This window comes from Aythya marila (genome assembly GCF_965140915.1).
Source record: "Aythya marila genome assembly, chromosome: Z".
Taxonomy (NCBI): domain Eukaryota; kingdom Metazoa; phylum Chordata; class Aves; order Anseriformes; family Anatidae; genus Aythya; species Aythya marila.
In genome coordinates this window covers 68201337-68221551 of record NC_139080.1, presented here as the reverse complement: position 1 = coordinate 68221551, position 20215 = coordinate 68201337, and the positions used below count along the sequence as shown (strand labels likewise).

At 44.4% G+C, this 20215-nt stretch overlaps 1 protein-coding gene across 5 annotated transcripts in view; it reads left to right on the top strand.

Annotated features, from left to right (window-relative positions):
- The first annotated feature begins 8387 nt into the window (after nucleotides 1-8387).
- Nucleotides 8388-20215, top strand: part of LVRN (laeverin) — a 42416-nt gene continuing 30588 nt past the window's right edge. Inside the window, exons 1-4 of one of the 5 annotated variants that reach the window (XM_082782913.1) lie at nucleotides 8388-8517; nucleotides 9276-9595; nucleotides 18450-18592; nucleotides 19858-19997. In XM_082782913.1, the coding sequence (XP_082639039.1) occupies nucleotides 9489-9595; nucleotides 18450-18592; nucleotides 19858-19997 (390 nt within the window). In that variant the 5' untranslated portion in view covers nucleotides 8388-8517; nucleotides 9276-9488. Of the gene's footprint in view, nucleotides 8518-8905; nucleotides 9596-18449; nucleotides 18593-19857; nucleotides 19998-20215 lie in introns of those variants that run through there. The other 4 variants (XM_082782910.1, XM_082782911.1, XM_082782912.1 and 1 more) reach the window with 4 other exon arrangements.

Genomic DNA, 20215 nt, shown 5'->3' with positions numbered 1-20215 from the left:
CTGCTTGGGCTTTGAGGATTATCTCTTCATCAGGGTCAGCTTCAGGGTGTAGAACATGGATCTTGTGGGATGAAATTTTTCAGTTCTGGTCAAAATTGCTGTTGTGACTGCAGGGTTACTTCATTCCCATTGGGAGGGTCCGCAGGGAAGAAAATAAGACCCATTCATAATGTTAGGGTCAAGAACTGTAAGTATCTGACTCTGTACATTATTGTTCTTATGTAAGAGCCCTTTCCTTTGTCACAGCATTGGAGCCTACACAGAAAAGGCCTCCAGCCATTCTTTTCCTTCTGCCATGTACTTACACAGATACAGGCATGAAGGGATGCTGTTCAGACTTTATGTGATTCTTTCCTTTGCACAGACTGAAAGGAAATTTATGATCTCTGCACCGGTCTGTTCTGACTAGATGTGACTGGCATAAGGCCAAGAATAGTGTGTGATGCTAGTAATGCATCCTTCAAAGAAAAAGGGAGATCTAGAAGCATGCTGGTATTTAAGGATGGATGTGACACAGTCAGTATGAGCAGAGCAGCAAAGGAAGCATGATGAGCCAAAGAGGTCCACTGAGACAAGAATGAAACCAATTAGAGACAGCAGTTGGGAATATTACCTAGGTAGTAAAGTTCATCAAAAACATACCAAACATTTTTCTCTCCAAGTCTCTGAGTGGATTATTCAATTTCCCAGAAGTGACCAGCCGACAATTAAAAAAATGACGGTATGTGACGTAGACAAGCTTTAAGACAAGGACAGGTGACTTATCTGTTTTGCCATTGATTGGATTCTCTTTTTTCACACTGAGACTGAGGATACAGTTTTTTAAAACTGGTATGGATGGCTCACCAAGCCCAGTTTAGTCATCACAGATCTCCCCAAAGGCTCACTGGGCAGTAGGGTGGGATGAACCCCAAGGCCACCCTGCTCCCGAGTGGCTAGTACAACAACTCAGTACTCTTCCCCTGTGTTCAGCATCAAGCTCCACAAAACCTGGAGCTTTGAACACTTTCCCAGAACATTCTTGCTTTTTCCCTGAATTTTTTTTGGGTTATCTGCCTGCTAGGCTTCCCTCTACTCTTGTCTCTCTGCTGGATTTGTTAGTTTCAGAGCGAGGAGTGTGGCTGGGCACCCATTACTGCACTTCTCTGACATAATTCTTTTTGCTTTCAGAACAGGCCAAAAATATACACTGCATGCACCCAAACTTTCTGAGTCTTGCCTTAATTATTTCATTAACCTGTCAGAGTATTTGGTCATTTCTCATTTTTTGGAGGGAGCTCTGTTTCTGTCACTCCTATAGGAAGCACAAAGAATTTGAGATAATCCTTTGTGTGATGTGTTTCTCTGCCCCTTACAAAACTTTGAGGAAATTTTAACCACAGTGCACTTACGAGTGGCACCTGCCTGCTGATGGGAAGCAGTGAATGAATTCCTTGGTTTGCTTTGCTTGTGCATGTGGCTTTTGCTTTACCTGTTGAACGGTCTTTATCTCAATCCATGAGTTCTCATACTTTTACCTTTCCAATTCCCTTGCCCATCCCACCTGGGGAGAGAGACTGAGCAGCTGTGTGGGGCTCAGCTTCCTGCCAGGAAACAGTTGGTAACTTTACTGTTGCACAAAGATGAGTTTTAGGCAAAGACTACTCCTGTTCTATTGTGAGTCCTATTTCTGTATCCTGTTCTGTGTCACATTCTCTGTGAGAAAGTGACCTGTAGGACAGCCCTGGGTGTTTCCCTTTGTGTCTCTACCCACACAAAGGTTTTATGAATCATATTTGGAAATTCATGTTTTTCAATACCCTTCCTCGACTCTTTCATGTACAGGTTTTCCGGTGCCATGTTGCATTTCACCAGGCACAAAGATTTGCCAAAAACGTTTAAACTATTTGCCAGCCAATCATACAGGCTTTGGTAGAGGCCTTCCTCTTTTATGAATGAGTGTATCAGACAGCCCAAAATCACTTGAGAGTTTGTAAAACCAAACCCAGCAAGGAGGAACAGAGAAGTGCAGTGGGATGGCAGGCTGCACCATGGCAGCAATGCTGAACTCTGTGCTCTGAGATTCAAGGAGATTAAAGGAGCTGTTTTCCTCCATTTATACACCAGGTTCAAGCCTGAAGTAGGCTCTCTGGAATATGTAAGGTTGCACAGATCTCTGGCCAATTTGATCGAAAAATGCAACCACATTCTGTGAAGCAGGAAAAAGCACCAGTCCCAAGACAGACCACTGAGGGACGCTGCTCATCACCAGCCTCCACCTGGACATAGAGCCATTGACCACCACTCTCTGGGTGCAGCTATTGAGCCAATACCTTATCCACTGCTTGATCCACCCTACAAATCCACATATTTCCAATTTAGAGATTTTGGTTTAATTTATTTGAAAGGAATCCAGTTTGTGCACACTGAAACTTCTCTGCAGTGTGAATCAGAACCTAGTAATAGAAATGACTGGGAGACTGACCTCAGAAGTGGAGAAGGACAGAGCGCTGCCCACCAAGCTGGGCAGCCATGCTGGCTGGCACCTGCCACATGAGGATAAAATGTTTATTTCCGAAAGGAGCAGTCATGACTCACTCTTCTGCTGTCTTCCTCATAGCAACAGGAGAGCAAGACCAATGCTCCAAGTTTATTTATTTATTTTTTATTATTATTGTTTCTCTTTTGGTTCCTCATGTGGCTCTAGGCTGAAGTATGCTTTGTGAAGCATTTCCTGTATTGGGCTGTTGCAATCTCAGGCCTGCATACCATACCAGAGCCCTGGTTGCAAGAAAACAGATGAAATGAGAATAGACACGTGTCCTTGCTCCAGTGTTGTTGGTCTATCTCCATGGGTGAGGAATAGTCTATGGTATCTCAAGATGTCATTTCCTCAATTTGCTATTCCTTCTGGAGAGCTGGTAAATCTTAGCACGCCTAGCACTCAGAGGACAAATACCACATTGCTGGTTCTTTTCAGTGATGTTGACAGAAAAATACTAGGCATCTGAAAACTGAATAAAAAAGCACTTGATAAAAAAGGCCAAAAACTCTGAGAATGCCACCATTCATCATATTAAGAAATATCAATCTACTGACATTCAATGCCATTTAAAAAAAATAAATCCACTTGTAAGTGATTTCTGGTCAAATGTTTACTTGTTTTCATGCCGTCTCACAAGACACGAGCCCAACAATGTTGGTACATTTGGAGAAAAGTTGATATCTATTCAAGTTTCTAAAAGCACTGACAATCAGAAAACATTAAACATCACACACACAAATTAAATTCCGTTTGGAAGAGAGCTTCACATGCTGCAAATGATTCATGCATTCCCTCATCCTTTTCTTATTAAAGCCTTAAAAGATGTTCAAAACTTCATTCTAATTAACGGTGCATTGTTAATTATTTTTTTTTCCTGCTAAACAAACTTGTAAGAACATGATACACATCTTTCCTGTATATCCTCAGTTGCAAGATTTGGTTTTATCAGTCTTACTGATTGCCCACAAAAGCTTAGAAGCCAGCTGATAGGTAGAGTTACCAACTATACAAAGAAATTACTGATAAAACTGTGACCTCCTAAATTCCAGCTAGCAGAGCCTCTTGCAATTTTCATCTCCTGTTCATATTCTGGATAGTGGCTTTCTCATCTGCTCTCGTTACTTCTTTGTTACTTTCTGGTTCGTTGAGTGGAGCTTCTTGTGCTCTCTGGAGATGGTTTTGTGACCCTCCTCAGGGGATGTGACTCTCACAGGTATCATACATGCAAACAGGGCTGCAGGCCTCTCTTGCGTGTTTGAGCACCCTGAGGTGTTTGGAGGGAGCCTTCTCCATCCCTGAGTGAAACTCCACCCAACTGATGCAATCATTTTGTTGATACTCTGTTTTATGGTTCATCACTGTGGTTTTACCCATGTCATTTAGGTATTACTGTATTCTCCTCCACAAGTAGAAATACCCAATGAAGTTATAACAGAATCACAGACCCAAAAAATGGTTTGGGTTTGCAGGGTCACTTCCCACCAGACAGGTTTCTCAAAGCCCCATCCAGCCTGGCCTTGGACACTTCCAGGGATGGGGTATCCACAGTTTCTCTGGGCAACTGGTGCCAGTGCCTCACCACCTTCTGAGTGAAGGATTTTTTCCTTGTATCTAATGTTAACCTAATATCTTTTGGCTTAAAATCATTCCTCCTTCTTCTACCACTGCACTCCCTAATAAAGAGACCTTCCCCCAGATTTCCCGTAGGTCCACTTGGGGCTGGAATGTCTCCATGGGGTCTCCCTGAAGCGTTTTCTTCTCCAGGCTGAAGAGCCCCATCTCTCTCAGTATTTCTTCACAGGAGAGGTGCTCCAGCCCTCTGAGCATCCTTGTAGCACCAGTGCTTGCTTTTGCCCTCTTCCTGTCTTTTCTACAACAGTGTTTACTTGAGGTTGTTGTTGCTGTCTCCTGTTTGCTCTGGAAGATCCAAACCAACATGTTGATACATAGGTCCAAAGAGGCAGTCAGCAAGGTAAAAGTTCATGGCTCATCCCTTGAACGAGAACAAAAGTTTAAAACAAAGTTTTGCATTGTTTGGTAGCCTGTGAGACAGCCAGAGGATTTTCAGTGTCTTGTTCATTCAAAATACCAAGGAACAATTTTTAATTAAAGCATCAGTTAAAAAATACTTTAATTACAATATCAGACATCATTGCCAATAATGGCAGACTTTCAAGCATCCTTCCCTACACAAAAGTTTTGAATACAGGTGTATGACTAATTGTGGTGAAAATACTTTTATTTCTTACATGGTGACTACTGTGCAAGGACATCTCACTCCAAACCTTTCATTAACTTGAGTTTTTAATATCAAGTCTTTTGTACAGGCTCTGATGTTTGGTCAAATGTGACTATTTGAAGTTGGAAGCCTACTCTGTATTGCCTTTCTCTTACCTACCTGTACCAGTCAGTTAAAGCAATCTTGCCAATACAAATGCAGATCTATGCTTAGTTGTGTCTGCGCCACCTTGTAACATGAAATCACCAATAGATCTATACAGAGAGCATACAAAATCTCCTTAAGAACAGAAACATTTAAACTGAGATTTTAGTGTTGTATTCTTTTTTCCTTATTAGGGAAAGGAGACCACCTTCTTTTGAGTCTAACCTAAATTTCTTGCTAGCTAATAACACCTATGTTGACCTTGATATTGAAGATACATTCACCTTGAAAGAGAATGTAAAGTAGTTATCATAAGCCTCCAGGAAAGCTGAGTGCTTCTTTGATGTGCCTGGTAAGAAGTTTTGGTCCTCAACAGCTCATGCTTGGCTCACTGTGCTTATTTATAACTAATTCTGCCTACCTATATATCACACTTCTTCAGATGTCTGGGAATCTTGAAATATCCATTAAATCAAACATACAGAGCAACAGCAAATGTCTACAACTTCAGCATCTCCTATGGAGTAGCTCCTGCCAAAGATACTACCAGGCATTACAACATTTTCAGCTCTGATACGCTATTGATTAGTTAAAGAAGGAAAATAAACAGTGCATAGGAAATTATAGTCCTTAAAACAAACAGCTCAAATTAAAAAATAAAAATTAAAAAATGGAGATTTCATGGACATGAGTGTAGATGGTACACATGAATCCCTCATGCCTAGGAGAAATATTGTTCTAGCTTTGTAAATACAGCAAAAATGGGGCATCTCCATAAAACCTGAAAAGAAAACAAGATTACAGTTCTGTTAAAAACAAAGACAAAGTTGATCAGCAGCAGTGCCACTGCTAGAACTGCTAAGCTATTGGAAACTCCTAAATCAGGTTGAATGAAACACGAGCAATATGACGTAGGGAATCATCTTTCAGCCTAACAATGATGCCACTTTACTTAAACACGTGATGAACCTTTTTCTTATCATTTGGTGTATGATTTGCGATGATAGCACAGAATTTCTTTACAAAAACAGTACTAACAACCTGAAAATCTTGATGAAATGGGTGACTGCAATATTTTGCTAATTGAAATTTCATGCCAAATTTCCTGGCCAACTAGCACGTGAAGTGTAGTTTACCTTTCTGTGCCTTAGTGGATAGCAAAAATCGTGCTGCCATATGCGACCTTCTCTTGTTTAAAATTCAGGGAACATAAACGGGACTTTGAACAGCCAGCAAGCAAGCCCCTTAGGCTGGAATGAGATAGTTAAGTTTGTCAGGTGCTTTGGTGTCCTTCAGAGTGACAGAGCTGTCTGAGTCCTTTTATAACAGGTGATTTGTTCTACCTCCAGGTGTGTACTAGAGGCTTTGGCTGACTTAAACACAAGTCTCCTGTTTCCATCCAAGGTCAGGATTTGGGCTGAGCTGTGACCTGACATGAAATTGTGTCCAAGATGTCATAGCCACAGTACCTACATGGCCACAGTACAGTAGCCATAGTACACAGTACCCGGCCCATGATTGCCATGGCTTTGACTTCAGGAACACATTGCTCAGACATCTTAACTCTGTAAATGCACTCATCAAGTTGGCAAACTGTATTATCTGCAGCAGAAGCCACTTGCCTGTATTGCACTGCACCAAAAGTGTTTCAAACGAGTGAGTGTCTGTGTTACCAGTGGGGGGGGGAATTCACAGCCGTGGGTTAATAAAAGCCTTCACCCATCAGTTGCTTTGTAGGGTAACTGTTCTAAATCATTTGGGAAAAGAGGTTAAAAAACTTTTAAAAATACGTACTGTAGGTCATTACTATTGTGCTTTTATTACGTGCTAACTTAGGAAAGGAATAGGTTTGAATTCTCCACTGCAAGCAAGAGAAAATAAAGTATGTTTAATGGCTATGATTTGTAAACATTAAAACAGATCCTGCACCATTAAGAAGGGCAAAGTTCCCCTGGAGTCCCTACAGTTTTCAGGCTTATTGCAGAGCAGTCCTGCTTGTTTTTGCAGACACGGAATGAAATGGCTCACAATTTTGATTTTGCCTGTGCCTTGTTTTGGGGGGTGAGTGGGTAAGCACATTTTTATTGAACAATGTTGAAGCTGTATTTGGAATGCAGGACATTAAAATCCTCTGTAATTTTCTGCAGTGTGTGGGCTTTTCCATTAGAAATGCTGGTGCCCTTCTACAATTTCTTCTCCCCGTCAGCTCTTCCTTTGCAGCACCGTCCTTTCTTTCTTGACCTTTCTGGGAGTTCTTGACCACTCATCTCACCCAGGCTCTGCAGTGTGTCAGCACTTGCACTGAACAGCCCTCCAGGCTGTCCCTTGGCTTCCTGCAGGCACCATTGCAGAAGAGACCCATGGACAGCAAACAGTTTTCTGGCAGTGAGAGGGAGAAGATGTCTGCCTGAGAACCCCTGAGAACATTTTCTATGCAGTCATTCCCATGACTTGTAGTGGGTCACACAGGTGCAAGGGCTGTTAGTGCAGGGCTGTGGGTCCGGGGACCTCCAAGGAGTGCTCTGTCCTGTGGCAATGCTGCAGTTTGTAGGAGCTTGTCATGAAGCCTTGCAGTGAAATAATAGATGTTGCCAGGCATGCTGGAAGAAAAGGGAGAAGTTGTTGATGTGCAGGGTGAAAAGAGCAGAGGTGTATGAGGCATGAGGAAGGAGAGGAGGGTGAGAGAACGGAGGATGGAGTGGAAAGAGCATGGAGGCCTGAAACAGAGACACAAAAAGAGGTCCCAGGCATGGTGGAAGGGAAGACTGGGTTAAACAGGTGGTAAACGAGAACAGAGTGAGAAGAGAAGCACAGAAGCAGAAGTAAGCACACACAAATCTCCTGAAAGACAGCAGAAGGAGGTGGGGCAGTGTGGGAAGCCAGCCTGTTGGGAAACCAGTGGGTAATGGCAGCACAGGCACCGGGCAGGAGGCCGACGAGGCGAGCCCTCAGCCAGCAGGATGGGCTGGCAGAGGGGATCCCTGACATCCCTCCAGCAACAGGCAAATGGCAGGTGCTGGGACCAGAAGCTTTCTTTGTTCGGTGGCACGGATCCGTCCCCTAGACCCGCAGCAGCCAGCCTTGCTGTGCCTAGCAGGAGGAAAGTGATAGCTGCCTTCTGTTCATTACCATGGGACGGGCATCTCTCTCAATTAATAGATACATATTATCAGGAGGGATGGCCTTTAGTGAGGCCTTTGAGGTGAATTTACTTTAGCCATCTCAGCTTTACCTGTGGTGGCAGAACAGAGCTCAGTACCTAACCCAAATGCCTCGGTTTTGTAGGCATCGGGGGGCACATATAGCGTTGGGCGGCAGCTGTTGTATGAACCACGAGCCCAAGGAAATGGGCTAAGATCAGAACAACAGCAAAGGAAAAAAAATAAATAAAAGTGAAAAAGGAAAAGGAGAGGAGGGAAAAACTGCCTGCCATCCAGATTTGGGAGTGCCCGAGGCTCTGGCACGCAAGGGCTGCTGTCCCTGGCTGCTGCCCCGGCTGCTGCGGGGCTCGCGGTGTTTTAGGGGACGAGCTGCAACCAAGCAAAACCGGCGGGCAGGGCTGCGAAAGAGACCGCGACTGAAGCTGGCGCTCATCTGCCGCCCCTTTTAGGTACCGCTCCGGGCCGGCAGCACCACACGGGTCCCCCCGACACATTTCAGGGCGGTCGGCGTGCGCGGGGCGACGGGGAGGTCCGCGGTGTGGGTAGAGGGGGCGCGGGGAGAAGCGAGGGACCACCCCCTACCTCCTATCCGCATCCTCACTCCCCATCCCCATCCCCATCTCTGTCCCTACCCTTACCCCTACCCCTACCCCTACCCCTACCCCTACCCCTACCCCTACCCCTACCCCTACCCCTACCCCTACCCCTGTCCCTGTCCCTGTCCCTGTCCCTGTCCCTGTCCCTGTCCCTGTCCCTGTCCCTGTCCCTGTCTCCGTCCCCGTCCCCGTCCCCATCCCACCCCTCCCGCCGCAGGTGCCGCCGCCCCCCGCACCGCCCCCCCGGCTCCGCCGCCCCGTAAGTACCGGGCGCTCCGGGCGGCCGAGCAGCCGCGATGGGCGCCCGCGGCGGCTCGGGGCTCTACGTGGGGCGCCGGGCGGCCGCCCTGGGGGCCGCGGTGCTGCTGGCCCTGCTGGCCGCCCTGCTGGCCCTCGCCGCCCTCTACGGGCGCTGCCGCGGGCAGGCGGCGCCCCCGGCGCCCCCCTCGCCCCCCGACGGGGCGGCCGGAGGAGCCGGTGTCCCCGGGGGTCCGCCGGGGGTCCCGTCGTGGCGGCGGCTGCCCCGGAACCTGCTGCCGCTGCACTACGACCTGGAGCTGTGGCCGCGGGTGCGGCCGGGGCAGGCGGGACCCTTCTCTTTCGTCGGGCAGGTGAACATCACGGTGCGCTGCCGGCAGGACACGCGGGCCGCGGTGCTGCACAGCGCCGGGCTGCGCATCCGGGGAGCAGCCGTCCGGGGACCCCTGCCCGAGCCGGGAGACGCCGTCTGGGGGTCCCTGCCCAACCCCGGAGTCGCCGTGGAGGTGCCGGAGCCGCCGCAGGAGGCAGCGGGAGAGGTGGCGGTGCTGGAGCTCCGCGGGCGAATGCAGGCCGGGCGGCGCTACGTGCTGCAGCTCGGCTTCCAGGGCCGCCTGGAGGAGGACCTGGACGGGCTCTTCCTCACCCGCTACACCGACCAGGGGCGCAGCAGGTAGGTGGCCTCGTCGGCGGCTGTGTGGAGATGCGGGTTCCTGGCTCCACGCCTGACCGCAAGGGGCTGCAGGGTGCATGGTGCAGGAAGATGTGTCATCCCAACGCTGTCCCCAAACCCATCATGAACTCCAACCCCATCCCCATTCCCATCCCCATTCCTGTCCCAGTTTCTGTCCCCATCCCTGTCCCCATTCTCGTCTCCATCCTTGTCTCCATCCTCATCTAAAACCACATCTCCAACCCCATCCCTATTCCTGTCCCCAACTCCATACCTATCCCTGTCCCCAATCCCGTCTCCAACCCAATCTCCAGCCCTTTTCCCATCCCCATTCCCGTCCTTAACTGCAACCCCCACCTGCTGAGAGCACTGCCCAGCACCATCTTCTCCTCCCCTCCCCCTGCCATCCCCAGTCCTCTGCTTTTTGCCCTATGGCAGTGGGACCGGGGCAGTGTGAGCCTGCCAGACAGGCCATCACTCAAATCAGGTTTTGTCCTCAAAGCAAGGCATGCTTGCTTATTTGTTTATTTTAGTTGGGAATCTTCTCAGGGTACTTTTCATTCTGAATGTGAAATTTCCTGCAGACAAGTGAAGCTTAAGTTTGTGATTTCAGTGGTTCTGGTTGCAGGCAAATTTCTCAAAATAGGTGTTTAATGTAGGGGTAGGAAAAGCGCTTATTTTAAAGGTACTTCTAGGTACTTATACTTAAAGGTACTTTCTAATAATTAAAGACGTGGTGAATTGCTGCAGGACATGAAGCAAGTCAGAAAGGAAGCTAGAGTTAAAATTCAAGTGTTCTTGGCTCCCAGCCCACTGATGAGTTCACTGAAGTAAACTCCCTCAAGCAGTTCATGGAGCTCTGGTCCAACCAAGTAATGCTCAGTTACCTGCAGGATCCATATGTGCATGTCACTGTATGCTTACTAAAAATCACAAGCCATGAAATAAATAGTTTTTATTGAAACAGAAGAGAGCTGTGTGACTTCTCTGTAACAAGTAGTAGCCTTTTTTATTTTAAGGAGATAAGTTGATTATCCTTAGAGAAAAGAACAGTATGTTATTGAGGGATTTTAAGAAATTTCTTTTTCTTTCTTTCTTCCTTTCTTCCTTTCTTTCTTCTTTCTTCCTTTCTTCCTTTTTTTCTTTCTTCCTTTCTTTCTTTCTTCCTTTCTTCCTTTCTTTCTTTCTTCCTTTCTTCCTTTCCTTCTTTCATTCTTTCTTTCTTTCTCTCTCTCTCTCTCCCTCTCTCCCTCTCTCTCACATTCTCTCTTTGTCTCTCTCTTTTTTTTTCTTTCTTTTTTTTTTCTTTCTTTTTTTTTTTTTTTTTCAGTTGTTATCTCTTTGTTCAGTTAGTGTCATTTACAGGTATATTTGTGCAAGTTTTGATTCAAGGAAAATCCCAAATTCTTTGCCTAACTTTCATAATTAAAAAAAAAAAAAATCTAAATTAGAATGGAACAACCATTTAATTGTTTAATACTGTATCAGTGTACTTTATGGTGCCATATTAATTCGGTCAAAAACTATTTACAAAATACTGAATTAGACTGACATTTTAAAATTCATACTGTGTACAATTCAGAGAATCCAAAACAAACAAATGTTTTTAGCTATTGTCAGCTTTGCTGCCACAGTAGAAAATAAGAAAAAGTGCTTTAATATCATTAAAATAATGTGTATCATTTGATTTCAAGTTGTTTAAAGGACTTTTGGCAATTGTTCTGTTTAATTCTTAGCTTATCATGAAGCACTAAGGAAATGTGAGACTGCGGTCTAGTTTAAAGAGATGCCAGTGGTGTTCAGACACTGAAATAAGTCAAAGGGAATCCACTGATTGCAGATAAAACATATTGTTTTGGTTACTTGTTCCTGCCCACATTCCTGATGTTCTTGAATGGATTTTGCATATCTTTCTGCTTTAAAAGGGCTTTCTCATCAAGAATAGCATCAAGAGTATGCAACACAACCTTGTTATTTTTTTCCTTTACTAAGAATGAAATCATCACTTTACCAGCAGTTTCCTAATCTGATGGGGTCCAGTTACACTGAAGGGGTTTTGCCATCCCCATTTTGGAAGAGGTGCATTGTGAGGAACATATTTTGTAAGCTCTAGCAAGCTGTTAAGGATGGAAGAAGCTGTATTCCGATGGGTTATATAGATCACAAGCGATTTACAAACACTCAGCGTCTTTCTGCTCCAGGCTGCAGTACAAAGCCCATTACTATTCTGCAAGGAAACCACTACCTCCTGTGGGTAGCCCTGTAGCTCTTCCGCAGGGACTTGTACCTGGCTCCGTCAGACCTTCAGGATCTAATTCCTGCACAGGCTTCTGACTTCAGTTTGTAACTGAAACCACCAGCTGCAGCAGACAATGTGCTGTTTATTTGCGGTCAAACAGACTCTTGTATTTCTTGCATGCGCTAGAAGTTTTAGTGGTTTTGTAATTTGTGTTTCTGGAACCACTAGGGACCTCTCATTTCAGAAGAGTTTAGGCACAGAAGGGCAAGTTTTCAGTAGACAGCTAGATCCTAAAGAGAAGTGAAGTCCCTGAAATCTGTACCTGAGCTTTGGCACCTCCTGGTTTCTTGCTCAGATACCTACATTGCTCTTGACAGGCTGGTAGAATTAGCTGTTTGACATGAAGAGCTGTTTTTTCCTTGTCCTTCCAAGACAGAGAAGAAGTGCACTGGTGAGGCTGTGAGGAAAAGCCATTTGCAATAAGAACTCCCTGATGTTTTCAGAAATGCTAGCCTCACCTCTATGGAAGTCAGAATAAACCAAAACCCAAACTTCACTGAATTTCCAGAAGTTCACAGAAACACAGAAACTGTTTACAATCTGACTGATCACTGGAGACTGTGCATTATTTACCATTATTGATAATTTGTACTACCCACTCAATCAGGTCTTACACATGAAAGAAAATTCTGGAAAAATGGAAGCACTACTTATTAGTACCACACGTCTACACACGTAGACACAATGTATATATATATAAAAAAAAAAAAAAAAAAAAAAGATACAATACGGTCCATGTCTACAGTGACTGCAACAACAAAGGAGTTGAAAGAGGAGGATGCCCCTACTTCACCAGCACTAATTATCTGTAAAGATTTCTTGTTGGAATGGGATTTTGTGTTCTGCAAATAGCTGGGAGAGTCATGCTAGAGTCAGGGTAGGCAGAAAGATTCAGAAACCATCTTTGCCCTTCTTCTTTAGCAGCACTGGTGCAAACATAAACAGTGCAGGAGGTTAGACTGAACATCATCCTACATGCTGATACTACGCTGCTGTGATTAAGCTCATGTATGCTGCTCCAGGCTTAGCAGAATAACAATGAGTGTGCTGTGAAGAGCGGGCTGTATGTGTACTGGGTTTATGTGGCAAGGGTTTGGTAGTGGGGGGCTGCAGGTGTGGCCTGTGTGAACAGAGCCCAGCAGCTGCCCCATGTCAGAGCAGAGCTAGCTCCAGCTGCTCCAAAAAGGGACCCTCCGCTGGCCAGAGCCGAGCCATGAGTGACACTGGGTGGGCCTGTGGGACAGCAGAGTTAAGGGAGGGAAAGAACTGCTGGGCAACAGCAGCTGGCAGAGAGGGGTGAGAGCCAGCCCTGCAGCCCCCCAGGTGAGCGCAGCAGGAGGGCAGGAGGTGCTGCAGGCAGGCAGCAGCAGTTCCCCTGTGGGCTCTGCAGGGAGAGGCCCCTGGTGGAGCAGGCTGTCCCCCTGCAGCCCATGGGTCCCACATGGAGCAGATCTCCACGCTGCAGCCCCCCCATGGGTGGAGGAGCCCCCGGTGGAGCAGGTGGATGTGGCCTGGAGGAGGCTGCAACCCATGGAGAGCCCCCGCAGGAGCAGGCCCCGGGCCGGAGCTGCAGCCCGTGGAGAGGAGCCCACGCAGGAGCAGGGGGTCTGGGGGGAGCTGCCACCCACCCGTGGGGGACCCGTGCTGGAGCAGTTTGCTCCTGGGGGATGGATGGATGGATGGACCCTGTGGGACGGAGCCGTGTGGGAGCAGTACTTGAAGAGCTGCTGCCTGTGGGCAGCCCCCCAGGGTCAGTACGGGAAGGACGGCATCCCTGGGAGGGACCCCACAGGGAGCAGGGGCAGAGAGGGACCGTGAAGGAGCATAGGAGATGAAGTGCTGTAGACTGACCACAACCCCCTTTCCCTGTGTTCCCCAGTGCTGCTCAGGGGTAGGAGGTGGAAGAGGGTGGGTGGAGGGAAGGTGTTTTTAGGTTTTTATTTCTGGCTGCTCTAGTCTAGCATTAATTATCAACAAATTAAATAAGTCTTCCCCAGCCAAGTCTGGTTTGGCCATGATGATAATTAGTGAGTTATTTCCCTGTCCTTGACACACACATTCTTCATGTTTTCTCCCCAGTCTTCCTGGGGGTTCCCCACCTGGTGGGGGGTGAGAGGGCAGCTGGGTGGGTGGGTGCCTGGCTGCCAGCTGAGGTCAACTCTGCAAATGTAGTCTTATGCAACTTCTGTACAAATACCTGGCTGGGTATGGCTGGTGTTAAAAGGAATTCAAAAACGTGATCAAATGCAGTGTTTGTGCTGATTTTTAGCAGTTGCTGACGTTTAACTACCAGAATGATGGAAAAAGGGGGTTAGAACAGCATTGACATGGCTAATTGGGCTTTACAGCAGGGAACCTGAATGTTTTAATTCTGTTTCATATGAATAATTGAATAAGATCATCAAATTCATGCGACAGAAATCAGAGCAAATAACAGGTTTGGTGTTTTCTTGGGTTGTGTGTTAGCACTGAATATCATATGCCTGAAAAAAGGACTAGTGGTTCAGCCATTGCACAGAACAGGATTCTGTTCACTGTAATACCCTTGTCCTTTGAGCCACTTCAGGGTTTGCTAAATTATTTAGTTCTTACATATTTTTAAAGTGAAGAAAATCAGACCTAATATATGTTAGCACAGAAAAATATCATACTATTGTATTGTAATACTATTAATATTACAAATAACATCACCTGAGTGAGAAAACATTTTTACAAGAACAACTTCTTTTGCATCATCATGACTTATTTATTTTACGATAATGCTGTTTTTTTTAACAAGTGAAGCAGTGTCCATGAGGTATTTATAAACTACACATGAATCATGCTTCATTTTTCCTTTTTCTGTTATTTTCACGGACTGAAAATAATAATAATAATAATAATAATAATAATAATAATAATAATAATAATAATAATAATAATAATAATAATAATAATAATATAGTCTAAGTCGTCAAAGCTTTAGATCCTGTTATCAGTTTGTTTCTCTTTATTTAAAAGTAGCATGTCTTTGATCTTGTTTTATAGGAAGAAGGAGGCATAGGATAATTAAGGAAGAAAAAGAAAACTATGCACAAAGGTACAGGAGCAAGAGAGGAACTTTTTTGTCTGCTTATGCAATGTTAAGCTTTGTTGAAAATAAAATTCCTTTTGGGTATTTTTATTTTTATTTTATTTTTTTTTTTTTGTGATACAATTGTAACATAGAAAACAGTTTGGTATTAATTCAGTTCATGCTAATACCTTCATCATTTTTTTTTAAACAAGCAAAAAAGAGCCCCAATGATGAGTAATTCTGACAAATGATATGAGGTAATGTGTGTGTGAAACGCCAATTATTTGTGTAACATGCATGAAACATTCCCATTTATCTTTTTTATTTGGAGACCTGCTGAAAAATAATATTTAAACTGTCCTCAAATTTCTTTTTTAATGTTGATGCTTTAGCCCAATGTCTGCTATTTGGTGCTCCTGAATAAGAATTTCTTGTGAGCAAATTTGCTAAATGTCTGTGTTAGTTTCTGCTGGCATGGAGCCTGCAGAGGCAGTGATGCCTCTGGTGTTGCAGAGTTTGCAGTCATGAGGTTGCTCCATCTTTTCTAGAATGGCAATCAAATGCACAACAACATACTTTCCTACACAGGAAGACAGTGATTAGGGCAAGAGTATTTCTGCGATTGATTCCCTTTATGAAGGCAGGGGACAGCCACTTTTGCTGCTTGCACAACCTCAGCAGAAGGTAGAGTCATGTTGTGTCACCGGGCACCACAGAGGGGAGGTGACACAGCAAGGCAGCTGGTGGCTGGCACAGCACACACATGACTCTGCAGGAAGCCAGGTCCATCAAGGACATCTTCTACAATGATAGGCAAAAAGTCAAATACATCATGCTGCTTTCTCACTTTAAAGGAGGCATTGTGGTCCTAGCAGTCACCTGGTGACAGCACATGTTCCACGTGGGTTCTTTTATATGACATAAATTGTATTATGGTGCAGCATCACGGCATATCTGCTAAATGCAAAGGATACCACATTTTGAGAGTACAGTTGTTTTGAGCAGGGTTAGGCAACACAGCTGTGAAAATGGCAGCAGCCAAACATCTTTCAAAATACACAAATTTAACGAGGGCTGATCTTGGGAATTGGGTGCAAAGTATTGCTGGGTTTTTCCAGCTCATCTCCTTGGGTCAACTTGCACACAATGCAATACATCTTCTGTGAAGTGGTGTACATATAAATGGAAAGCTAAGCTATTCATTTCAGGTACTGAAAAAGGGAATCTCAAAACATGGAACTTTAGGTTTATGTCTTCATGTCTCAGACATGGTTCAGTGCTGTATATCACAACCAGGTGGAGTCATGCTGTACACATAGCGTTGATCTGCACTGCAGGCCAGACTTGTTATATACTGTTACTTACTATAAAAATACCTTCCTGGTGGCCTCTGTCTTGTTTGCTATGTGTGAACCTCTGTGAACCTTGCATTAGGGAACATCTCTGCTACAACTGAAAAATACTGGCCTTGTGATAGCATCCGGGTTACTGGAACAAAAAGACCATGCCATCCATGTATCCTCTCCGGGGACTACTTGGCTCAGTTTTGAAGTCTTCAGAACTTTCTGGAAGTTTTAATAGTTGAAGTTTATGTGTTTGCCTGCCTGTTCTGCTCAGTTTTAGCATGTGCATCACTGCTCCCTTCATTCACGTGTATAGCAGTCTGATTCCTATAGAGTCTTTCTTGTTGTCTTTGGGCTGATAGATATGGGGCTTTGAGAAACATTATAGTTGTTTTCTTTCTAACACCTGGTGAAGATGCCTTGACGTGAACAGCCCATATCTATAGCTCTTTATGGAAATTTTTGCCACTAGGCTTAGTGATTCCATCATCATGGCCACTGGACATCTTGATTCCAGCCACCATGTCACAAAGATTTGCCCCAAATGGGTCAAAGCTGCACAGTGTAAGGTAGAAAATGATCTTGTATATTTTTCTGGGTTTGACAGTGCAGTGGGACATTCTTCTCTGTGGGGTTTGACAGAATTGTGCAAGTGCATCTATTCACGGTTACCTGAAACATACCATGTGTACAATTTTTTATTAAAATGCACCATTAAAATAGGACAGCATGCATTAGGTAAGCAGGTAAGCAGATGTATGGAGAGATTGTATTTAGAATCCTAGAATTATTGGGTGGAAAACACCCTCAAAATCATATAGTCCAACCATGCCCCTACCACCACTATCACCCACTAAACCTTGTCCCTAAGCACCACGTCCAACCTTTCCTTGAACACCCCCAGGGATGGTTATACCAACACCTCCTTGGGCAACCCGTTCCAATGCCTGACTGCTCTTTCTGAGAAGAAATGTCTCCTCATTTCCAACCTGAACCTCCTCTGGCACAACTTGAGGCCATTCCCTCTAGTCCTATCACCAGTTATCTGTGAGAAGGGGCTGACCCCTGCTCCCCACAACTGCCTTTTAGGTAGCTGTAGAGAGCAATAAGGTCTCCCCTGAGCCTCCTCTTCTCCAGACCAAATGACCTCAGTTCCCTCAGCCACTCCTCACAGGACTTGTGTTCCAGACCCTTCACCAGCTTTGTAGCCCTTCTCTGGACACCCTCCAGCACCTCCATGTCCTTCTTGCAGTGAGAAGCCCAAAGCTGTACACAGTACTCAAGGTGTGACCTCACCAGAGCTGAGCACAGGGAGACAATCACCTCCCTAGTCCTGCTGGCCATACTGTTTCTTATACAAGCCAGGATGCTGTTGGCCTTCTTGGCCACCTGGGCACACTGCTGGCTCATGTTCAGGAGAGCATCAGCTAACACCTCCAGATTCTTTTTCTCTGCACAACTTTCCAGCCACTCCACCCCAAGCCTGTAATACTGCATGGGGTTGTTGTGCCCCAAGTGCAGGACCTGGTGCTTAGCCATGTTGAACCTCATACCCTTGGCCTCTGCCCATCAATCCAACCTGTCTCTCTGCATGGCCTTCCTACCCTCCAGCAGATCAACACTTCCCCCCAGCTTGGTGTCATCTGCAAGCTTACTGAGGGTGCACTCAATTCCCTTGTCCAAATTGTCAATAAAGATTTTAAAGAGGATGGGCTCCAACACCAACCCCTGGAGAACAAATTATGACAGTTGGCACCGTATCGCTTTTGAGCACCTGCCTGCTACGTGCAAAACTTTAACATACTCTGTCTTAATAACCAAACTAGAATAGCTTAAATATTGAAAATTGGGAGCTTTTTCCAGATATTAAAAACAAAACACACACACAGGAAAAAAAAAAAAAAAAAAAAAAAAAAAAAAAAAAAAAAAAAAAAACACCATAAACTAATTTAAAAAGACTGGTTTTCCCTAGAAGCATCCAAGCTGAGCTGTCTGTTAGGTGTGGTGATTTGATCAAGACTTGGAATAATAAACTTTTCGAAACCTGCATATCCATGTGATTAACTTTGTGTTTTGTATTTGGCATTTTAATGCACAGTATATTGATTTTGATCAATGTAGCATGCTGGACTTATCCTATTTGTATTTTGTATATAGCATGCTGATTGCTTCCCAACTGGAACCAACATATGCCAGGACGGTTTATCCATGTTTTGATGAGCCTGCCATGAAGGCCACATTTAATATCAGAATTATCCACGACCCAAGCTATGTGGCTCTTTCCAACATGCCTGCTATTGGTAGGTAAACAACAGTAGACTTATGTTTGTTTGTTTGTTCTTTGAATTACCTTAAAAGAGGGAAAATTTACTTGAACAGACTGTAGATTTATCATCTTTTGCATTTAGCATTCTTTTGCCTGTGGGCTAATCTCTTGAAAATGTGCAGAAAATCTGTGTCTATGAACTTAAATATTTGGAGAGAATTATTCATAATTAATGTCTTTGATGGCAATAACTCCTTACTGCCAGTTGTGATGTGCTCTCCTCTGGCTGCTGGAGGCCATTCAGGGCTTCATTCTTACCCTTTACCACTGTGTCAGCATCTGTCTTACTGCATGACATCTGCTTAAAGCAAAACAGCAGCTCCAGTATGCAAAGCCTGTAATTGTGGTATTAAAGGATTGCATTTCATTCTAAGCTGCTTTTAAGATGTATTTACATCATATAAAAAAAGTATTTTAGCATACAGAGAGACTGCAGCCTCCTGTGTGTGTGCAGGATAAGGATAACAGGACTATAATGCTCTGGAAATGCTCCTTCTGCCTCTTGCTGGGATCTCATGTGAGACTCATGTTGGATATAAGATTCCAAGCAAATTCCATAAATTACTGTTCTTACGGGACTCTGTGGGATCTCTCGCCTCCTTCTTAATGCTTTTTTTTTTTCTTCTTCTTTTTTTTTTTTTTTCCCTGCATTTCAGTGTCATGATTTTTGTTTCACCCAAATAATTTTCAGCCATGAGAGGAGAGTTTAAGATTTGCATAGAAGCAAAGTAATTTAGGAATTATAATGGATGGGACGTCTATGAGAATTGCTCAGAAGAATTTTTTTCCCCTAAGAAATGTTTTCCCCTAAGAATTTTTCCCCACATTTAGAAGAAAGGTACACATATAAAGTATAAGTACTTCATAGTTCTCAGGCACACATAACGTATATTTGAATTGTAATATATTATACATTTCAGAGATATGCAGCATGGGATAAATTGTCCACAGTTCATCCACACCCTAAAACTGATGCAGTTTGATATGCTTCCAAGACTTTAGTAAAGAAGTTCAAGAGTAAATTTTGGATGTTTTCATGAAAAGTAATGACTGATCTATGGTGGTAGCAAGAAGTTTGGCTGCTTGCCTTTTACCAGAAGCATATGAAGTTAGTGCAGAAATGCAGCATATCAAGAGAGGTGTAACAACAACAATAACAACAGACATGCAGAAAAGACTAATTCCTTGTTTGTTCTGGAAGAACAATAGATTGACTGTTTCTTTAATTTGTTTTTCAAGACACATCTGAGATGAAGGACGAAAATGGAAGCCTGTGGACTGTTACTACCTTTAACACTTCATTGAAAATGTCGACTTATATAACTGCTTTTGTGATTTGTGATTTTGATTATGTCACCAGAACTGAGCGGGGAAATGAGGTAAACATGAGGCTGCATAACACATTATAGCAGTTTACGACAGAAGTTGGCTCTGTGGTGCATCATGTGCTTTAGAAGATATCAGAGACATAAACTGTGCTTTCCATTCCAAAAGTATTTGCTTATGTGGCAAAACTGCTAACATTAATCTTGCAGATATTTCTGCAGAAAGCTTTCCTTTGGAGCAATTAGTTTATTATCCTGTGCTGATCATTTCA